The sequence below is a fragment of the Cyprinus carpio genome, chromosome A12, assembly GCF_018340385.1.
Source record: "Cyprinus carpio isolate SPL01 chromosome A12, ASM1834038v1, whole genome shotgun sequence".
NCBI classification, from domain to species: Eukaryota; Metazoa; Chordata; class Actinopteri; order Cypriniformes; family Cyprinidae; genus Cyprinus; species Cyprinus carpio.
The window spans coordinates 3,598,360-3,615,638 of NC_056583.1; the positions used below are offsets into that span (position 1 = coordinate 3,598,360).

General features: G+C 36.6%; 1 protein-coding gene across 1 annotated transcript; it reads right to left on the reverse strand.

The window, feature by feature from the left end:
• Window positions 1-5,478: 5,478 nt before the first annotated feature.
• LOC109097080 (carbonic anhydrase 4-like) lies at window positions 5,479-7,690 on the reverse strand. Its single transcript, XM_019110764.2, has 8 exons — window positions 7,621-7,690; window positions 7,431-7,457; window positions 7,135-7,305; window positions 6,896-7,047; window positions 6,650-6,751; window positions 6,472-6,544; window positions 5,840-6,006; window positions 5,479-5,726 (listed from the first exon to the last, which is right to left on the reverse strand). The coding sequence occupies exons 1-8, from the start codon at window positions 7,688-7,690 to the stop codon at window positions 5,529-5,531; spliced, it is 960 nt and encodes a 319-aa protein (XP_018966309.1). The 3' UTR covers window positions 5,479-5,528.
• Window positions 7,691-17,279: the final 9,589 nt, after the last annotated feature.

A 17,279-nucleotide genomic window follows, 5' to 3' on the forward strand; every position in this document is an offset into this window, starting at 1 on the left:
TAAAAGGATTAATCTATGCTTAACAGGAAATAGATTTATTATATTATCGTTTAGTTGTTTAGTTATGAAAGGTAATATATTACCGTTTATTTAGGCTATTTTAATTAGTTATGAAAGATATGAAGCATAATAAAATACAGCCCTATGTTATAAAAACGTAACCTCTCGAAAAACAATGTTAGAAATAAAGAAAAGATCTACGCATATTTCATCTCGTGTGTGTGCGTTTGTTTTAATGAACCTGTTTTGAATGTTCTATTGCACAACAACGGCAGCTAGCCTATTTTCACGGAGATAAAAAGATAACGAAAATCTAATACACTTTTTCAGTTTTTGCATTTTAGGTATGTTTGCTAAGGTTAGATTAAAAATATTTAATACATTTTAATTAATGCAAATTAATAAAATTAAGAAGAATGTAAGAATTTTTGTTTTGAAACATGATAATTGCTATTTAACAGCAGCTCAGCATGAATAATTTTATACAATTATCCAAGAATTTCGGTACAAACAGTAAACAATTAGGCCTACTAGAGCAATTTTATGTCGGAGCGGGAACTGAGCAAGAATTGGTTTACGGCGAGCGTGAGCGGAATATTAACGGAGTGCTTGCTTGGGCGGTTGAGCGACTGAGTGGAGCGCACGTCTATAGAGCGGAAAACGTAGCTCACATGCTCTGGTGGACAAGTCTTAACTTTTATAAAGAATATCTCTTTGAATTTGAGACTTTAGTCTTTGCAACTTTACAGATCTTCTTTATGCACCAAGAGCTTGTAACACTCCAAAGAGAAAGCAAAACTTGAAATCGCATCATATGACGTCTTTAATGGTTTTATATTATATAACAACCCTGGCCCGAACTGTCCTGATTTAATCCTTGTTAATTACTCATGTATGTTCTTTCTGAAAGGTCCATCAACATTTGTCTTCTGTCATTAGAACTGGAATGATCAGTGTTCATCAAGACACTACTGTACAGCTTTAAAAATATTTTGTCATCTGGAAAGGCTAGTTACCATGTGCTTTCACTGTGTGTTTAAATCCCACAACACACTGAATTGTGACATCAGGTTACCATTTTCTGTTTTTATGGTAACAAAAAAGTTAACATTTTTAGACTGGACTGCTTCAGCGGTTTAACAGCACTTATCAATGTCAAAATGATTGAGATGAGATAAAATAAATAAATAAATAAATAACAGAACACAAACATGAATTACAGTTTTGCGTTTCAGTCATATTGGTGACAGAGTGCAAGATATGGGCTATAGCTAAATATCTAAAATCTGATAGCTGTGTTATAAAAGAAACGTTAAACCACAGACAGTAATCCAGTAATACAAATTATTTTTAAACCATTTTTTTTAAACGATTTTAAATAGAATAAATAAATAAAATCAAAATAAAACATTTATGTGATTCATAATTCGTAATTGAGTGTGACAAGAAAAGAAACATTATGAGGCATATGATTAAAGGTGAATGTGTGCATAATTAAACAAATAAATAAACATTATTTGCAAACAGTTTAAAGCATTTGTGGGTGGTTCAGAGTCAGGGACAGACCATTTTGCGTGTGACACAGCATTCCAAAACGTAGCGCTCAAGTTAAAAAGACGTTCAACTTAAAAACACTTCTCGAAACCTCATTTATTTATTCCACTATACCCTGCCTCTCGTGTTTGTAAACTAAATAAATAAATGTATCCTGTAAGCTGCAACTATATAATGAAGGAATAAAAACATTTATTTTTTATTAATTTATTTGCAAATGTAATGAAAACGTCTGGAGAAATGTATCAGTCTAATCATTAAAACAATGGTTAAAACATCAAATGTTTACGAATTAATTGAACCAAGTATGAATCAAAATGCACAAAAATTGTGAGAAGACAAATATTCACATGTTGGTGCAAACAGGGCTGGACTGGGACAAAAAAACGTCCCTGGCATTTTTTGGCCCAGGCGGCCCACCAACACTTTGAGATATATATATATATATATATATATATATATATCCTGCATTTATTTGATCCAAAATACAGCAAAATCAGTAATATTGTGAAATATTTTTACTATTTAAAATAAGCTTTCTATTTGAATATATTTTAAAATGTAATTTATTCCTGTGATTTCAAAGCTGAATTTTTTGCATCATTACTCCAGTCACATGATCCTTCAGAAATCATTTAAATATTCTGATTTGTTGAATTATTGTTTAAAACAGCTGAGTATAATGTTTTTTCAGGTTTCTTTGATGGACAGAAAGTTCAGAAGAACAGCATTTATCTGAAAAATATTTTTTATATAACATCATAAATGTCTTTATCGTTACTTTTGATCAGTTTAAAGAAACCTTGTTAAATATAAGTATTAATTTCTATCATTAGTCCAGCGTCCGGTAATGTTTATGTCTACCCTTGTTACGTGTGTTTTTCTTGTTCCCTGGATGGCATTAAAACTCATTGGTTTGAATTCTACTCCTTGTCTCTTCACGCCTTCGCGTCACTTTACAGATTCAACTACTCTCTTCTTCTCCTGCTTGACTCGTTGGCCTGCATCACTCACTGCAGAGCAAGCCTGTTCTTGATAAAGCTGCTGTGAAAAAAGCCGGCGAGAAAGAAATTGGGGTGATGTGATCTTTATATAGGCTGAGCAAAATACACTCTCAGAAATAAAGGTACAAAAGCTGTAAATGGGGCGGTACCTTTTCAAAAGGTACACTTTTGTGCCTATTGGGTTCTAATATGTACACTTTAAGTACTAATATGTTCCTTTAAGGTACCAAAATGGACCCTTAAGGTACAAATATGTCCCAGTGACAGCTTTTGTACCTTTATTTCTGAGAGTGTACTTCATTTTATTAATTTGTATACTCATTAAAAATTCATTGAAAAAGGGAGCCTGAGCCTACATTGACAGTAAGCAACAGTAAAACACAAGTTAAGCTGAATCAAATTGTTTCAACTAATTAAATGGACTTAAAAAAATAATAATTTGTTGTTATTACATGTGACATGTCTGTGCCCTACCTAAATTAAGAGTTAACGACCATTTCTACAGCCTTTGCAAAGAGACAGGAAAGAAGAGCGTGAGCATCTATTCATAGTTGTCACGTGACGTCATACCTTTACAGGAACATCCACATGGACAGCAAAGCAAAGTTTTCCTCCACTAACCACCACTTATTTTTACAAGGTTTGCATTAAGTCTTAATGTAGTAAGACAGGGATATGTAAAGCCCAAATTCAGTATACAGTTTTTTGATGATGCATATTTTGTACAGGCAAGCAGATGAACCCAGAATATAAACGCAATGTGCAAAGTTTAATAGGCCTATTATATGTTTTCCCATAGAAAACCATTATAAAGAAAGCACTTAACCGTTTAGCACATTTGCTTGCCTGTCTAAAGCACACATCATCAATAAGGTGTGTACCTAATTTGATCTTTTAATATCACTGTTTTAAAGGCACTTTAAGTGTTTTCAGATTAAACATTTTAGAACGTCCCGCTGTTTTTAGTGATTGAAATATTATATTATAATGTGGATTGCTAATGGCTAAAACTTGCATTTTGTTCCCATATCTTTGTTTTATTCTTTTGAGAAATAATCTTAATATTTTTGGATTGGAACAGATAGAAAATTGACGGGCTTGTGTTGCAGTTCTATGGATGTTTTGCCCACCAGGTGAGCCAGTCACATGACTGAAAACGATTTATTTATTTAGTCTCGCGTTCTCGGATCTGCAGTGCTTATTTTGATAATTAACATTACATCTTTCATGTTCTTGGAACAAAATTAATGCTTAAGGTTGATTCAGTATTACTCTTAATTACATTTACATTTAGTCATTTAGCAGACGCTTTTATCCAAAGCGACTTACAAATGAGGACAATGGAAGCAATCAAAAACAACAAAAGAGCAATGATATATAAGTGCTATAACAAGTCTCAGTTAGCCTAAACACAGTATACGTAGCAAGGGCTTTTAAATAATATAATAAATAAAAAGAAAACAGATAGAATAGAAAAAGAATAGAGCAAGCTAGTGTTAGAGGTCTTTTTTTATAATTGTATAATAAATGAAAAGAAAATAGATAGAATACAAAAAGATTAAATTATTTATTTATTTATTTATTTATTTTTTATTTTTTTTATATAGAATTAGAATAGTGAGTGCAAAAGTTAGAGGGTCAAATAAAGATGGAAGAGATGTGTTTTAAGCCGATTCTTGAAGATGGCTAAGGACTCAGCTGCTCGGATTGAGTTGGGCAGGTCATTCCACCAGGAGGGAACATTTAATTTAAAAGTCTGTAAAAGTTTGTGCTTCTTTGGGATGGCACAATCAAGCGATGTTCACTTGCAGAACGCAAGCTTCTAGAGGGCACATAAGTCTGAAGTAATGAATTTAGGTAAAGGGGTGCAGAGCCAGTGGTGGTTTTGTATGCAAGCATCAATGCCTTGAATTTTATGCGAGCAGCTATTGGTAGCCAGTGCAAATTGATAAACAGAGGTGTGACCTGTATTCTTTTCGGCTCATTAAAAATTAATCTTGCTGCTGCGTTCTGGATTAATTGTAAAGGTTTGATAGAACTGGCTGGAAGACCTGCCAAGAGAGCATTGCAATAGTCCAGCCTGGACAGAACAAGAGCTTGAACAAGGAGTTGTGCAGCATGTTCTGAAAGAAAGGGCCTGATCTTCTTGATGTTGAATAAAGCAAATCTGCAGGAACGGACAGTTTTAGCAATGTGGTCTGAGAAAGTTAGCTGATCATCAATCACAACTCCAAGGTTTCTGGCTGTTTTGAAGGAGTTATGGTTGATGTGCCTAACTTGATGGTGAAATTGTGATGAAACGATGGGTTTGCTGGAACCACAAGCAGTTCTGTCTTGGCAAGGTTGAGTTGAAGGTGATGGTCCTTCATCCAGCAAGAAATGTCTGATTACTTATGATAATTACTATATAATTATAATTATATAAATAATTAAATATAATTATAATTATTTAAATATATAATTATTTTAATTTTATAATTATTATAATTATATTATAATTAATTAAATGATAATTACTTTATAATTACTCTTACTTTAAACAAATGCTTAGTTTGTGGCAATGAAAAAAAAACATAGGCTATACTATAGGCTACAATGAAAAATTCACTTATATTCAACTTTTATTAACAAAATGAATAAGGATAATATGTTTTACCCGTGTTATAACACAAATAAATAAATGGACTTTGGATTTGGATTTTTTGTGGTTCATTAGCCTATTAAGTAAAACACATCAGCCATAAAATAGTACAATGGCAAATTGGTATAATAACCATCTAAGTTTTATTAACAAAATGCATATAGCAAACAGTAAAGACAAACTCACTTATATTGAATGAAGAAATTAAACTTTTATTAACATAGTATCAGTGTTCTCGCATCACTCTTGTCACGTGATAAGAAAAACAAAGTCTTGAGAAATTAATTAAACCAGCTCTTATTGCTTTTAAATGTGCACAAAGCGTATTTCTACAGCCAACACAAACTGGACATGAGAAGTACTGTGACAACAGATAAAGTGGATGCGGCCGCTGATGAAGCTGCTGTTTGTACCACCTGTGATGTCACAACTCTGCCATTCAAGGGCTGAACTCCTCTGAAGCTGTTGGTGATCAGAACTGAAGCGCTTTCATCTTTAAAAAAGACAGTAGTGCTGAAGCGGTTGATCTGTTTGGAGGATCAAAGTAAATAGAGTGACTTTTTAACTCAGAATATGAAGAACATTGAATCAAGAATATGATTTTCATGAATTACTGTACCAAAGAGTTGCTTTAACTTACCAAGTCATGACTGACTTTGACAGGCTCTTTAAACACTGTCCAAATCACAGCTTCATTACAGCTGGGTGTAGTTAGGGAGCCTTGGTAACGGTAATATTTAGTCCTGTCCACACCTTCAATCAGACTGTTCAGTGTTGTTTGATTCATGATGTCTGTGGTTGTATTACCTAAATATACAAAAAAGTCAATATAATGTATTGAAATCCCATATCATTATCCCATATCCTATATCCCACAATTGAGTTGGATACATTTATTGCATTTCCAACTCAATTTATTGTATTTTAGTCATTTAATTATATATGAAAATGACCCACAGTGGCTTCTCCTATACTGCAACAAATTACCTTTTACTTAGTGAAATTTGTTGCCAGTTTATCAGGAAGTGATGATTTTGTTCTCTTCATCTCAATGAATGGAAACGGTGCTTTATTTGCAAATGTTTTATGCGATATTCCAATTTAGTGCATACTGTAGGCTAAATTCACAACTTTGAATGGAAAAATGTTGTTTTAGACCCCACTGATTTTTCTTGTATGGACAAGATATAGCTGAAAATATCTTGTGTGTTCTGCAGAATGTGATACAGATTTGGAATGACAGATCAATAAAAAGAAAAACAATTTCGTCACCTGAATTGGGGATGCTTGTCAAAAATGATGTTAGGGTAATCCAACCTTTTGGTTTGTTCACTTCATCGGTTCCCTGTTGGTTAAATGAAAATACATATTTAATATATATGTGCACAATGTACATGAATATACTTTTAGGTTTGCGTTTCTTTCAGGATATAATAAATGTCATGCTCACCTCAATGAAGAAACCAAGAACAGCCAATGCTGTGCTGTCTTCGGCAGCTAGAGCAGCTGACACATTCCTGTTGTATTTTGAATGGACATTTACAATGTGCAGCTGTGAGACGGAATCAGATACAGGAAGAATAAATGATCATATACTCAGGCTGTTTTGAGGGTATACATTTGGAATAATGTAGTGATGTAACTGTAACTTATGTAGGTTACTGTAACTTTGCAGGGACAATTCAATCATTCATACCTCCATTGGGTATTGTTTGCCATCCACGGTGTGATCTGAGCCAGGCGAGGAGCTGCCATTACCCCAGTGGAGATGGAATTGTACAGTGTTGTAAAGACCTGGAAGACCGCCTCCTTGCACTGTCATTTTCTCATCATCCAGGTTAACCACCACTGTGAAGACAATGGACATATTAGGTCTAAAACAAACTACATCATAGTAGAGAACATTGATTTGATCCTTTGATCAGTAATGCGTACCGGATTCGCCTGAGTTTTTGATATCCCGGAAGGTGGAGTTGTCATCAAAACCAGTGAAGTTGAACGAGGTCAAGTTAGGATTGCCCTGAACACTTGCAGTCACGATATTAATGGGAGATTGGTTGGATCCATTGCAATATTGTGGGGCAATCTTGGGCCAGGTGGTAGAATCTATTACAGATCAGGTGACAAAATCAAGTTTTGATATATTAATATTTAACATTTATAATAAGATTTATATTACGTTTTATGCAAATTTTGAGTATTTTATGACATAATAAAAAAATCACACTTACTGCATGCTGCCTTGTGATAGCACCATTCTGTTTAGAATGAAATGCCAGCATTAACAACCATAACAAATTAAATGGATGACTTTTCTATCAAAAAAGTATCAAGAGCCTTTAGTGCCTACTTTAACAGAGTCATAAAAAATAAAACAATATATTCACTGAGTAAATTAAATTCAACTTCAGTTACACTCACCCACTGAAGCGTCCTCACTGTGGATGGTGGGACACAGAAGAGCAGCAAAACTGACCAGCAAGACAATCATCTACATCAATCAATAAACCATTAAAAACAGATTTGATATGAGAAATATCAGATACAGCTATAGCTCCGGTTTTACTATACCTCTTTAACTTGATTCTGTATGCAGGAATGATGAGTAATGTGGCTTCATTCTCGCCTTTAGTACTCTTCACTGCTCACCTGTGATGGGTGTGTCACTTTCATCAGTTCGTCCACTGACCAAAACTACATTCGGTGAAACACTCACACGTGATCACATTTATTGGCTTCTTTCATCTTTGGTGATTACTTTCAAACTCATACTTGAAAGATCTTTTCATGTTCTGAAATCTCAGCATTACTTTGGTCAATCAACTCTCTCATCACAGAGAAAAAAGTGCAGTTCAATAAATTGCACTTTTCCTTTCAGTCTTTAAAATTATTCAAAATGAGTTTGTTAGATGTTGACTTCCAAAGGTTTTCATAATAACTGAAATAAGTGGTTGTAAATAGACACAGTTTAATTTTTTTATTATTATTATTATTGAATGAATGAAAGAATCAATGAATGACATGACATGACATGACATGACATGTTCTGGCAGTTATGAATGAACATTCCCATAATGTTTGCAAAATTATAAAATGGAATGTTCATTTCTTTATTTAACCTGTTTAAAAGCTCATTGAGATTAAAATCTCATTTACACCAGTGACCTGGCAAAGAGGGCAGCAACAAATACCAGAAATATACAAAATGTATAATATCTAACACAATGCAACACAATCATGAATCACAACAACAATTCACCAGGGGGTAAAGCACAGAATCTGTTAAAAGTACCTTTAACTCAATCAGGGATGTAAGTATGGTTATATTAAAAGATTATTCCAAGCAATAAAAGCATTATTTTTAAAATCTTTTCCATCAGCTCTGTGATATGAAGCTCAACTATCAAACAGAATACCTTAATGTTCCCTTAATGTTGTGTCTAATTTGTGCTTGTCCTTTCTTCTAACATTCACATGTCCAAGAAAACATTTACATTTTTACATTTATAAAGCTAGTATAGTATTTGGAACTTTCACAGAACATTTACAGATTTTTTTAAAAGTGTGTATTGTTTAAAAAAAAAAAAAAAAAAAAAAAAAAAAACTTTATAATAATAATAATAATTCCTTATATTTATATAGCGCTCATATAGGTGCTCAATGTGATTTAAGTTGTTAGGGGGTATATTGTCATATATGGGCAGTGTGAATCTTTCACCTGGATGATGCGACGGCAGCCATATTGCGCCAGAACGCTCACCACACACCAGCTTACTGGTGGAGAGGAGACAGAGTGATGAAACCAATCAGCAGATATGGGGTTTGTTAGGAGGCCATGATGGTCAGAAGCCAATGGGCGAATTTGGCCAGGATGCCGATGTCACACCTTTACACTTTTCGAAAGACATCCTGGGATTTTTAATGACCACAGAGAGTCAGGACCTCGGTTTAACATCTTATCCGAAAGACGGTGCTTTTTGACAGTTTAGTGTCCTCATCACTACACTGGGGTGCTAGGACCCACACAGACCACAGGGTGAGCACCCCTGCTGGCCTCCCTAGCACCTCTTCCAGCAGCAACCTAGTTTTCCCAGGAGATCTCCCATCCAGGTACTGACCAGGCTCAGCCCTGCTTAGTTCAGTGACTTTACTCAAAATTAAATGTTTAGCATAATTTATTTTTCCTAATCTTTCTTCCATGGCAGCCATTAGCCTGAATTGTATCTGTCAATCATCCTCATTCTTCATTAAAGGTTGTTGTAAAGGTTGTTTACAGTCTCACACATTTTGAATGACATCATTTGATTTATAGCCAGTCCTATTTGAATTATAGCATTCTTGTCTGCTTAATAATTACTTAGGTCACCCATATGCAATTTAGTGAGGTGTAAAAAGATCATATGAAAATGTATAAATGATCTCTTTCTAGGCCTATAGGTGTTTCTCTCTCTATAGACCTCTCTTCATTAGGCCTATACTTTCGATGTATATTATATACATCCATCATAATCTGAGGTACCATGACCACTTATGACTTAACTTAGCTTAATGAGATACCTGCGATAGAAAAGTGGATTCGTACTGTATTGCGACAAACAGTGTTCATATAAAAAAGAGGTTTGATTTCTCAGAAAAGGATCCACAGTGTCATTATTACTGTGTACACAATCCTTTAGCAGTAATTACAGTTGCTCATTTCTAAAATTCCACAAAGCAAATGTCAGGGTCACGCAGGCATCAACTCTTGGCTGGCAATTCTCTAGCCATGCATATATATACTGTATGTACTGTACATCATTTTGCAGAGGTTTAACCATGTTCTCATTCAGAAAACACAAACACACAATATAATTAACTCAAGCATCAAAAAATGAGCTCAAACAGCACACATTTATCCATGTGTGAACATTATGTATCAAAACTGATGACACACGGGTCAGAATCTCAGGATGATATGAACAAGCGCACAGCTGATTATATGTTTAGGAATTGGAGGGGAAAATAGAATGAAGGGGATGAGGTCAAATTTCATTTGAAAAACAAAGCACTATACAGTAGTTGACCATGTCCCTCTGCATTGACTGACCATGAGGGAAGTTGGCCTACAGGCTCATCTAAAAGGTTTCAATACTACTTACACAATACACATACAATATAATTACAGTACTGTACATATGTAGCAGCAGTACTTCATTTGAGAGAATTTTCATTATTCTATGTACTGTAAATACTGTAGAACATGTTGTACAGTACACCCTCAAACTCATTACTGTTAAATTGATTTGTAGCCAAGTAGTCCGAACATGTACTGTATTTTTGCAGAACTGAGAGACGACTGTCTAGGGGAGGCAGAGAAGTCTTTTGTCAGAAGACTACTGTAAGAAACTGCTATAGTAAATAAGGATACTACCAATACTGTAATGCAATTTGGCAGAGGATGCTGAATGAATGAATGAATGAATGAATGAATTTATTTATTTATTTACAGTAACTGACAGTATATTCCAGTGTGTGTTTACTATGTATTCTGTTGTTTGGTTTTTAAACTTTTCTCTTCTAGTGGTTTTCATCTACTGTAAGATCTCTTCTTAAGTAAACTTTTCTTAAAGTTTATTGCTGAATTTTACTGTAGCCGCACCCCTCTATTTATGCTGCATACTGTCACAGTAAAATCGACGGTGTCAATTAAGCAGTGTTACTCTCCATTTACTCTTAAGCCGAGTTCAGACTGCACGATTTTCAAAGTAGTCGGGTCACTGTTTTCACACTGCATGACTATCTTGGCAATCATTCAGTCACTGCTGTGTTCACACTGCACAATGGATCGGCGACAGAAGATTTCACACTGCATGACTTTACAACAGGAAGAATCGCAGACAACTCTGTCTGGCACGCAAACTACGTTTCACAACCAAACACACACGAGATGTGACAAGGAAACAACTCCTCCCCAAACTCCCCGCTGCTCTGTATCTTGCTCTCTCATTGGCTGTCGGTCATCGCCGATGTAGTTTTCAGTCAGAACACTTTTCACACAGCAGGATTTTGAATCGCCGACAGGTCCAGATATTTACAGTAGCATGCCAAATATCTCACGGGCGTCGGCAACTCGTCGGCGATTCTCTCAGATCGCTTCTTTGCTCATTCACACTGCGTGATTGTCACTCGCGTGAACGAGCACTGATTTGCCTGTGATTTCGGGGCTTTTGTCTGCGATTTCTCAAAACCTGTCGGCAAGCCAAAATCGGGGCTAAAATCGTGCGGTCTGAACTCGGCTTTAAGGAGTTAACTTCACAACAAATAGTGAAAAATGCCCCCTAGTGTTGGTGAAAATGATCAGAGTTGAATTCTGCGTTAACTTTACTCCGTTAAGCTCTGCCCCTCAAGCCATCCCCGAAGACCAGAGCAAAAGTTCTCTCATAGCCATTTTCTTTTGCCTTGCGCCAAAAGGTATGCTCTTTTAATTAATTTATTAAAACATAAGTTTAATATTTGATGTTAATAACTGTGGTACTATTAATGCATAAGTTGTAATTTTTTTTTTACTTTTTGTAATTTGATTGGTTTAAACTCGGAAATATCGAATAGATATCAAATAGGTAAGTCAGAATGTTGGAGAAATGTGCTTTTTCATCTCAATGTGGTAATCATAAAGTTTAAATTATGTCAGTAATCTTACTTAATTTGATTTTCAGCTGTGTTTAGCTTTGGTATATCCACATGATTTGTTTTTTAACGTTTAATTGTGTAACGTCAAAATGGGGCGTAAGCTGACATATTTTTATAGAACTGAAATGATGTTATGTAAACCGTTGGCATAATATAAAATATTTATTTGCTAGTGTTCAGCTCACATAAGACTAAATATGTCCAACGGCATTAATTAGTCAAATTAGATGAATTAGTCGAACACCGCCATTGCATCTTTATTGAAGCCACACAGATGGCGCTGTGGGATTAGCGTTAACTGGGCTCAATGCTGTGCGAAAAAGAAGCCAATGCCTCCAAGCCAAGCCCGCCTCCTTTCCGCGGAATTCTTCCCACGGTTGTGAAGCCAAAGGATATCGCAGTGCTGCGGCAAAAGATGTCAGCTCTGCTAAACAAAGATTCAAGATTCAACGCAGTTTGAATCTTGCACTCAGGACGAGCAAATTCAAGATGTTGACGGTAAAATCTATTCTGTCTCAGATTCAACCAAACAACTGATTTGTCACGATCGATCTGAAGGATGCATATTTTCATATTCAGATCAACAATAGACACACGAAGTTCCTCAGATTCACTTTAGAGGGCAAAGCGTATCAATACCATGTTCTTCCCTTCGGATTAGCCTTGGATCCTCGAACATTTACAAAATGCATGCACGTAGTTCTGGCCCCGTTGTGGCTCCAGGGCGTTCGTGTATTAAACTACCTGGACGATTGGCTGGTGTTAGCACAATCGCAGACTCAAGCACACTCTCATTGGGATCTTGTGCTGAATCATCTAAACAGCCTGGGCTTACGTACGAATTTCCAGAAGAGTGTTTTAATTCCCTCTCAGCGGATAACCTTTCTGGGAATTGCCTTGGACTCTCGCGCGCGTTCAGTCTCTCACGTCATGCCTGCGCCACTTCAGAGTTGGTCGTTCAGTGACGGTGAGTTTGTGCCTCAGACTTTTGGGTTTAATGGCAGCAGCATCCCCTGTAATCCGTCTGGGCTTGCTTTACATGTGCCCATTTCAGTGGTGGATGAAAAGCCAAAAGATTTCACCCCGTTGTTTCCTGCATTGGACAATTTTGGTGACACGGAGGTGTGTTATGTCAATAAAACTTTGGATGTCAGCCAAATTCCTTCGAACTGGAGTTCGGTTGGGGATTTGTGTTTGCCACGAGACTGTCACGACGGATGTGTCTTTGACCGGTTGGGGAGCTGTTTGTCAAGGACGCCCAGCTCACGGAGTTTGAACGCGATTGGCATATAAACAGGTTGGAATTGCTGGCAGTTTTTCTAGATCTCCAGTATTTCTCGAGTCTGCTGATCGGCCGTCATGTGTTAATCAGGTCAGACAGCATAGCGGTTGTGTAATATCTGAATCATCAAGGAGGATTACGCTCTCGCCCCCTGTGCAGGCTGGCGAGGAATATTCTTCTTTGGTCTCAGAGCAGATTTCTGTCGATCCGAGTGGTTCATGTTCCAGGGCACTTGAACTTCGGAGCGGATTCGCTCTTGAGACAGAGCCTGGAGGAGGGGGAACGGAGGTTGCACCCCCAAAAGGTGAGCCTTATATGGCGAGTGTTTGGAGAAGTGAAAGTGGACTTATTCGCGTCGAGCACGACTACGAATTGCCCACTATGGTTCTCCCTATGCCCTCCATCTCCCCTAGGCTTGGAAGCGTTAGCACACGATTGGCCCAGGACCAGCTTATATGCTTTTCCTCCAATTCTACTAATTCCAGCGGTGTTATCCAGTATACGGCTGGACAGAGTGGAGCAGCTGCTGTTGGTGGCTCCATGGTGGCCCACGCAGCTGTGGCTTGTGGATCTGGTCAATCTGCTAGCGGGCTCTCTGTGGGAGATTCCCCTCAGACAGGACTTACTATCGCAAGCAAGAGGAATGATTTGGCACCCAAGGCCAGACCTATGGAAGCTGTGGGCATGGCCTCTGAGCGGAGTGAGTTAATATTTTGTTTGTGTCCCGGTTGAAACTACCGAGACTATTATGAACTCTAGGGCTGTTTGGAGGGTTCTCTTATATGCCTCTAAATGGAAACTGTTTACTGCCTGGTGTGGAATTCGTAATATGGATCCAGTTTACTGTCCCGTGGCTTCAGTACTGGAGTTTCTTCAAGACCGTTTTTCAGATGGAGTTACACCAGCCACTCTTAAAGTGTACGTGGCAGCCATTTCAGCTAACCACTTATATACAGATGGTACTTCAGTGGGCCGTCATCTGCTGGTCTCTCGCTTTATGCAGGGTTCAAGACGGCTGAGGCCTTTCCACCCTGCACAAGTTCCATCCATCCATGGGATTTATCTATTGTGTTGCAAGGTCTATCAGGGCATCCGTTTGAGCCCTTGGAAACTGTATCGGAAAAAATCCTGACTTTAAAGACAGTTCTTCTTGTCGCTTTGTCCTCCCTCAAGAGAGTTGGGGATTGACAGGCTCTTTCTGTTTCGCCCTCGTGCATGGACTTTGCACCAGGGTTTGTAAAAGTATTGCTGCGACCGAGGCCTAATTATGTCCCTAAGGTCGCCTCAAACCCTTTCCACTTTCAGCAAGTGGTTTTGGAAGCTTTCTCCCCTGCAGAGGCGGGGCTAGAAGATCTGAGTCTTTGTCCTGTCTGAGCGCTGAAGAATTATGTTGATCGTACAGCTCCATGGCATGAGTTCGACCAGCTGTTCATCTGTTTCGGACACAAAAATAGAGGCCATGCTGTCACAAAGCAGCACATGTCCCATTGGCTGGTGGAAGCTATATCTTTAGCCTATGAGGTGCGCGGACTCACTTCGCCCTTAGGAATTAGAGCTCATTCCACGAGAGCAGTGGCTTCATCGCAGGCTTTTCTCAGTGGATCCTCAATGGATGATATCTGTGCTGCGGCAGGATGGTCCTCACCTTCTTCATTATTGAAGAAAGGTCTTCCAGTAAATGGTCCTCACTTTCTTCATTATTGAAGAAAGGTCTTCCAGTAAATGAACAAGACTAGATGATGGCGCTAAAAGGTGGGCATAAATCTATTTAAAAATACAACATTAATTTGATCTTTATAAGGTTCATGTTTACAAGAATATGTCAAATTAAGTATTGTTTGAAGTAGTATTTTTATTATTTATATACCATATTTATGTTTTTGCTATGATTTTTTTATTATTTTATTATTATTAAAAAAAAAGATTAATCTGGTCTGATCAATTCTCAGTGAAACAAGAACAACTGTCAATGTCTTGACAGCTGATATTAAAGAAAAGAATAGGTAATATTTCATATAAATAGCTGTATATATGATAACTGTGTGTGTATTTATATATATATATATATATCTGATATTAAAGAAAAGAATAGGTAATATTTCATATAAATATATATATATAAATATACACATATATATTTTATTATTATTTTTATTATTACTTTTTTTTATTATTATTATTTATTTTTGCAGTACTTCACCACCAAGGAAGGTGAACGAAAACTATCCCAGAGGAATTGTGCCTTTGTTCCCGTGCCTCGGTGTCCCCTTCTTCAAAAATGGCTATGTAAGTATCGCACTGTTTTTGTTTTAGTTTAAATGCATTGTTGACAACTTTTAAATGTTTTGGTCACATGCCCATAATACAGGTGGTGTATTTTTCTCTTGGATTTTTAAAACACTTTTTCTTCTCCTTTTTCTATATTTTTGTCTTTCTAAGAAGCATTACTATGTTGGTATGAGTGTCACTGGATACTTGCTATGGAGAATCAAAACTATACAGAGAGGCATTTCTAATGAGGAATATAAAGTAAAAGTAACAGTGTTTTGAATTGATCTCACTACTGTTCTCTAGGCAGGAAAATAGTCTGTGTATTTTACAGGTTTGTGTGTTACCTGAGGCTGACAAAAGAGAACATGTTTTTGAATAAAATGCTTAACTTTAACCTGGAAGTTTGAATCTTGCACAAGTTGGTGTGTGGTTTTTAGATTGTGTTTATAGTTTTGATAAAATGGTGAATTGTGTGTTAGCAATCGAGAAAAACTATAATAAAATGTGACTGCTTTCATGGAGGGGAAAGATTTTCGGCAGTTTGGCACTTTGCACCTTACACCTTACACAAAGATTTGGTATAGCTCCAGAAAACTGTTCTAGAAGACTTCAGTTCCTGCTTCTTCCCTTGCTTCTGGCTGTAATTTTTAATTAAACTTGCAGACATTCATTTGTTGACTGATGTACTTTGAAAAGACACTCTACACAAAAAAGCCACTGGAAGAACCGGAATGAGAAACCCTGCTTTATAATGAACCTACATAACAAAAGACACACCTGAAAACAATTTACATGAAAAATGCCAGAAATACCAGACAGAAGGTTAGAAAATGATATGCCATTGTCAAGTCAAGTCACCTTTATTTACAGTATATAGCGCTTTAAACAAAAAAGATTGCGTCAAAGCAACTGAACAACATTAATTAGGAAAACAGTGTGTCAATAATGCAAAATGACAGTTGAAGGCAGTTCATCATTGAATTCAGTGACGTCATCATGCAGCTCAGTTCAGTTTAAATAGTATCTGTGCAATAATTTGCAATCAAGTCAACGATATCGCTGTAAATGAAGTGTCCCCAATTGTCATACAGTACGCTGAACTTCTGTAAATCATTACAGTTGTTCTCGATTGCTCACACAATTCATGAAACAATTCACCATTTTCTATAAACACAATCTCAAAACTATACACCAACTTGTGCAAACTTCAAACTTCCAGGTCAAAATCAAATAGTTAAAAACGTTCTCTTTTGTCAGGTAGTATTGAAACCTTTGATGAGCCTGTAGGCCAACTTCCCTCATGGTCAGTCCATGCAGAGGGACATGGTCAACTACTGCATAGTGCTTTGTTTTTCATCAGGAACAAATGAAATTTGACCTCATCCCCTTCATTCCCCTCCAATTCCTCTTTGTCTCCCACTACCAGGATTCATTTTCCAAAACATATAATCAGCTGTGCGTTTGTTCATATCATCCTGAGACTCTGACCTGTGTCATCAGTTTTGATACATAATGTTCACACATGGATAAATGTGTGCTGTTTGAGATCATTTTTGGATGAGTTAATTATATTGTGTGTTTGTGTTTTCTAAATGAGAACATGGTTAAACCTCTGCAAAATGATGTCGTTCCTGTGTATAGTTTTGCAGAAAACACTGAGCAAATTGGAACGTGTTTGCAAAAATACAGAAATTTAAATAGGGGTTAGATGATGACACCACATATTGATTTTTTTCTCTTGTAATTTTATGGCATTAGGTTTGGTTTGGGTAATTTTAAAGTGTTAAAATGTTCATGTATGTACCGTAGGATAAGATGCAAATGTTTCAATATATGTACAGTATGCATTTATTTACTT

Coding starts and splice junctions, on each gene's coding strand:
- LOC109097080 (XM_019110764.2), bottom strand. CDS start 7,690: ATGATTGTCTTGCTGGTCAGTTTTGCTGCTCTTCTGTGTCCCACCATC. Junction 6,752..6,895: donor GCAAACAATACCCAATGGAG/GTATGAATGATT, acceptor TCCGTCTCACAG/CTGCACATTGTAAATGTCCA. Junction 6,007..6,471: donor GACAAGCATCCCCAATTCAG/GTGACGAAATTG, acceptor TTGTATATTTAG/GTAATACAACCACAGACATC.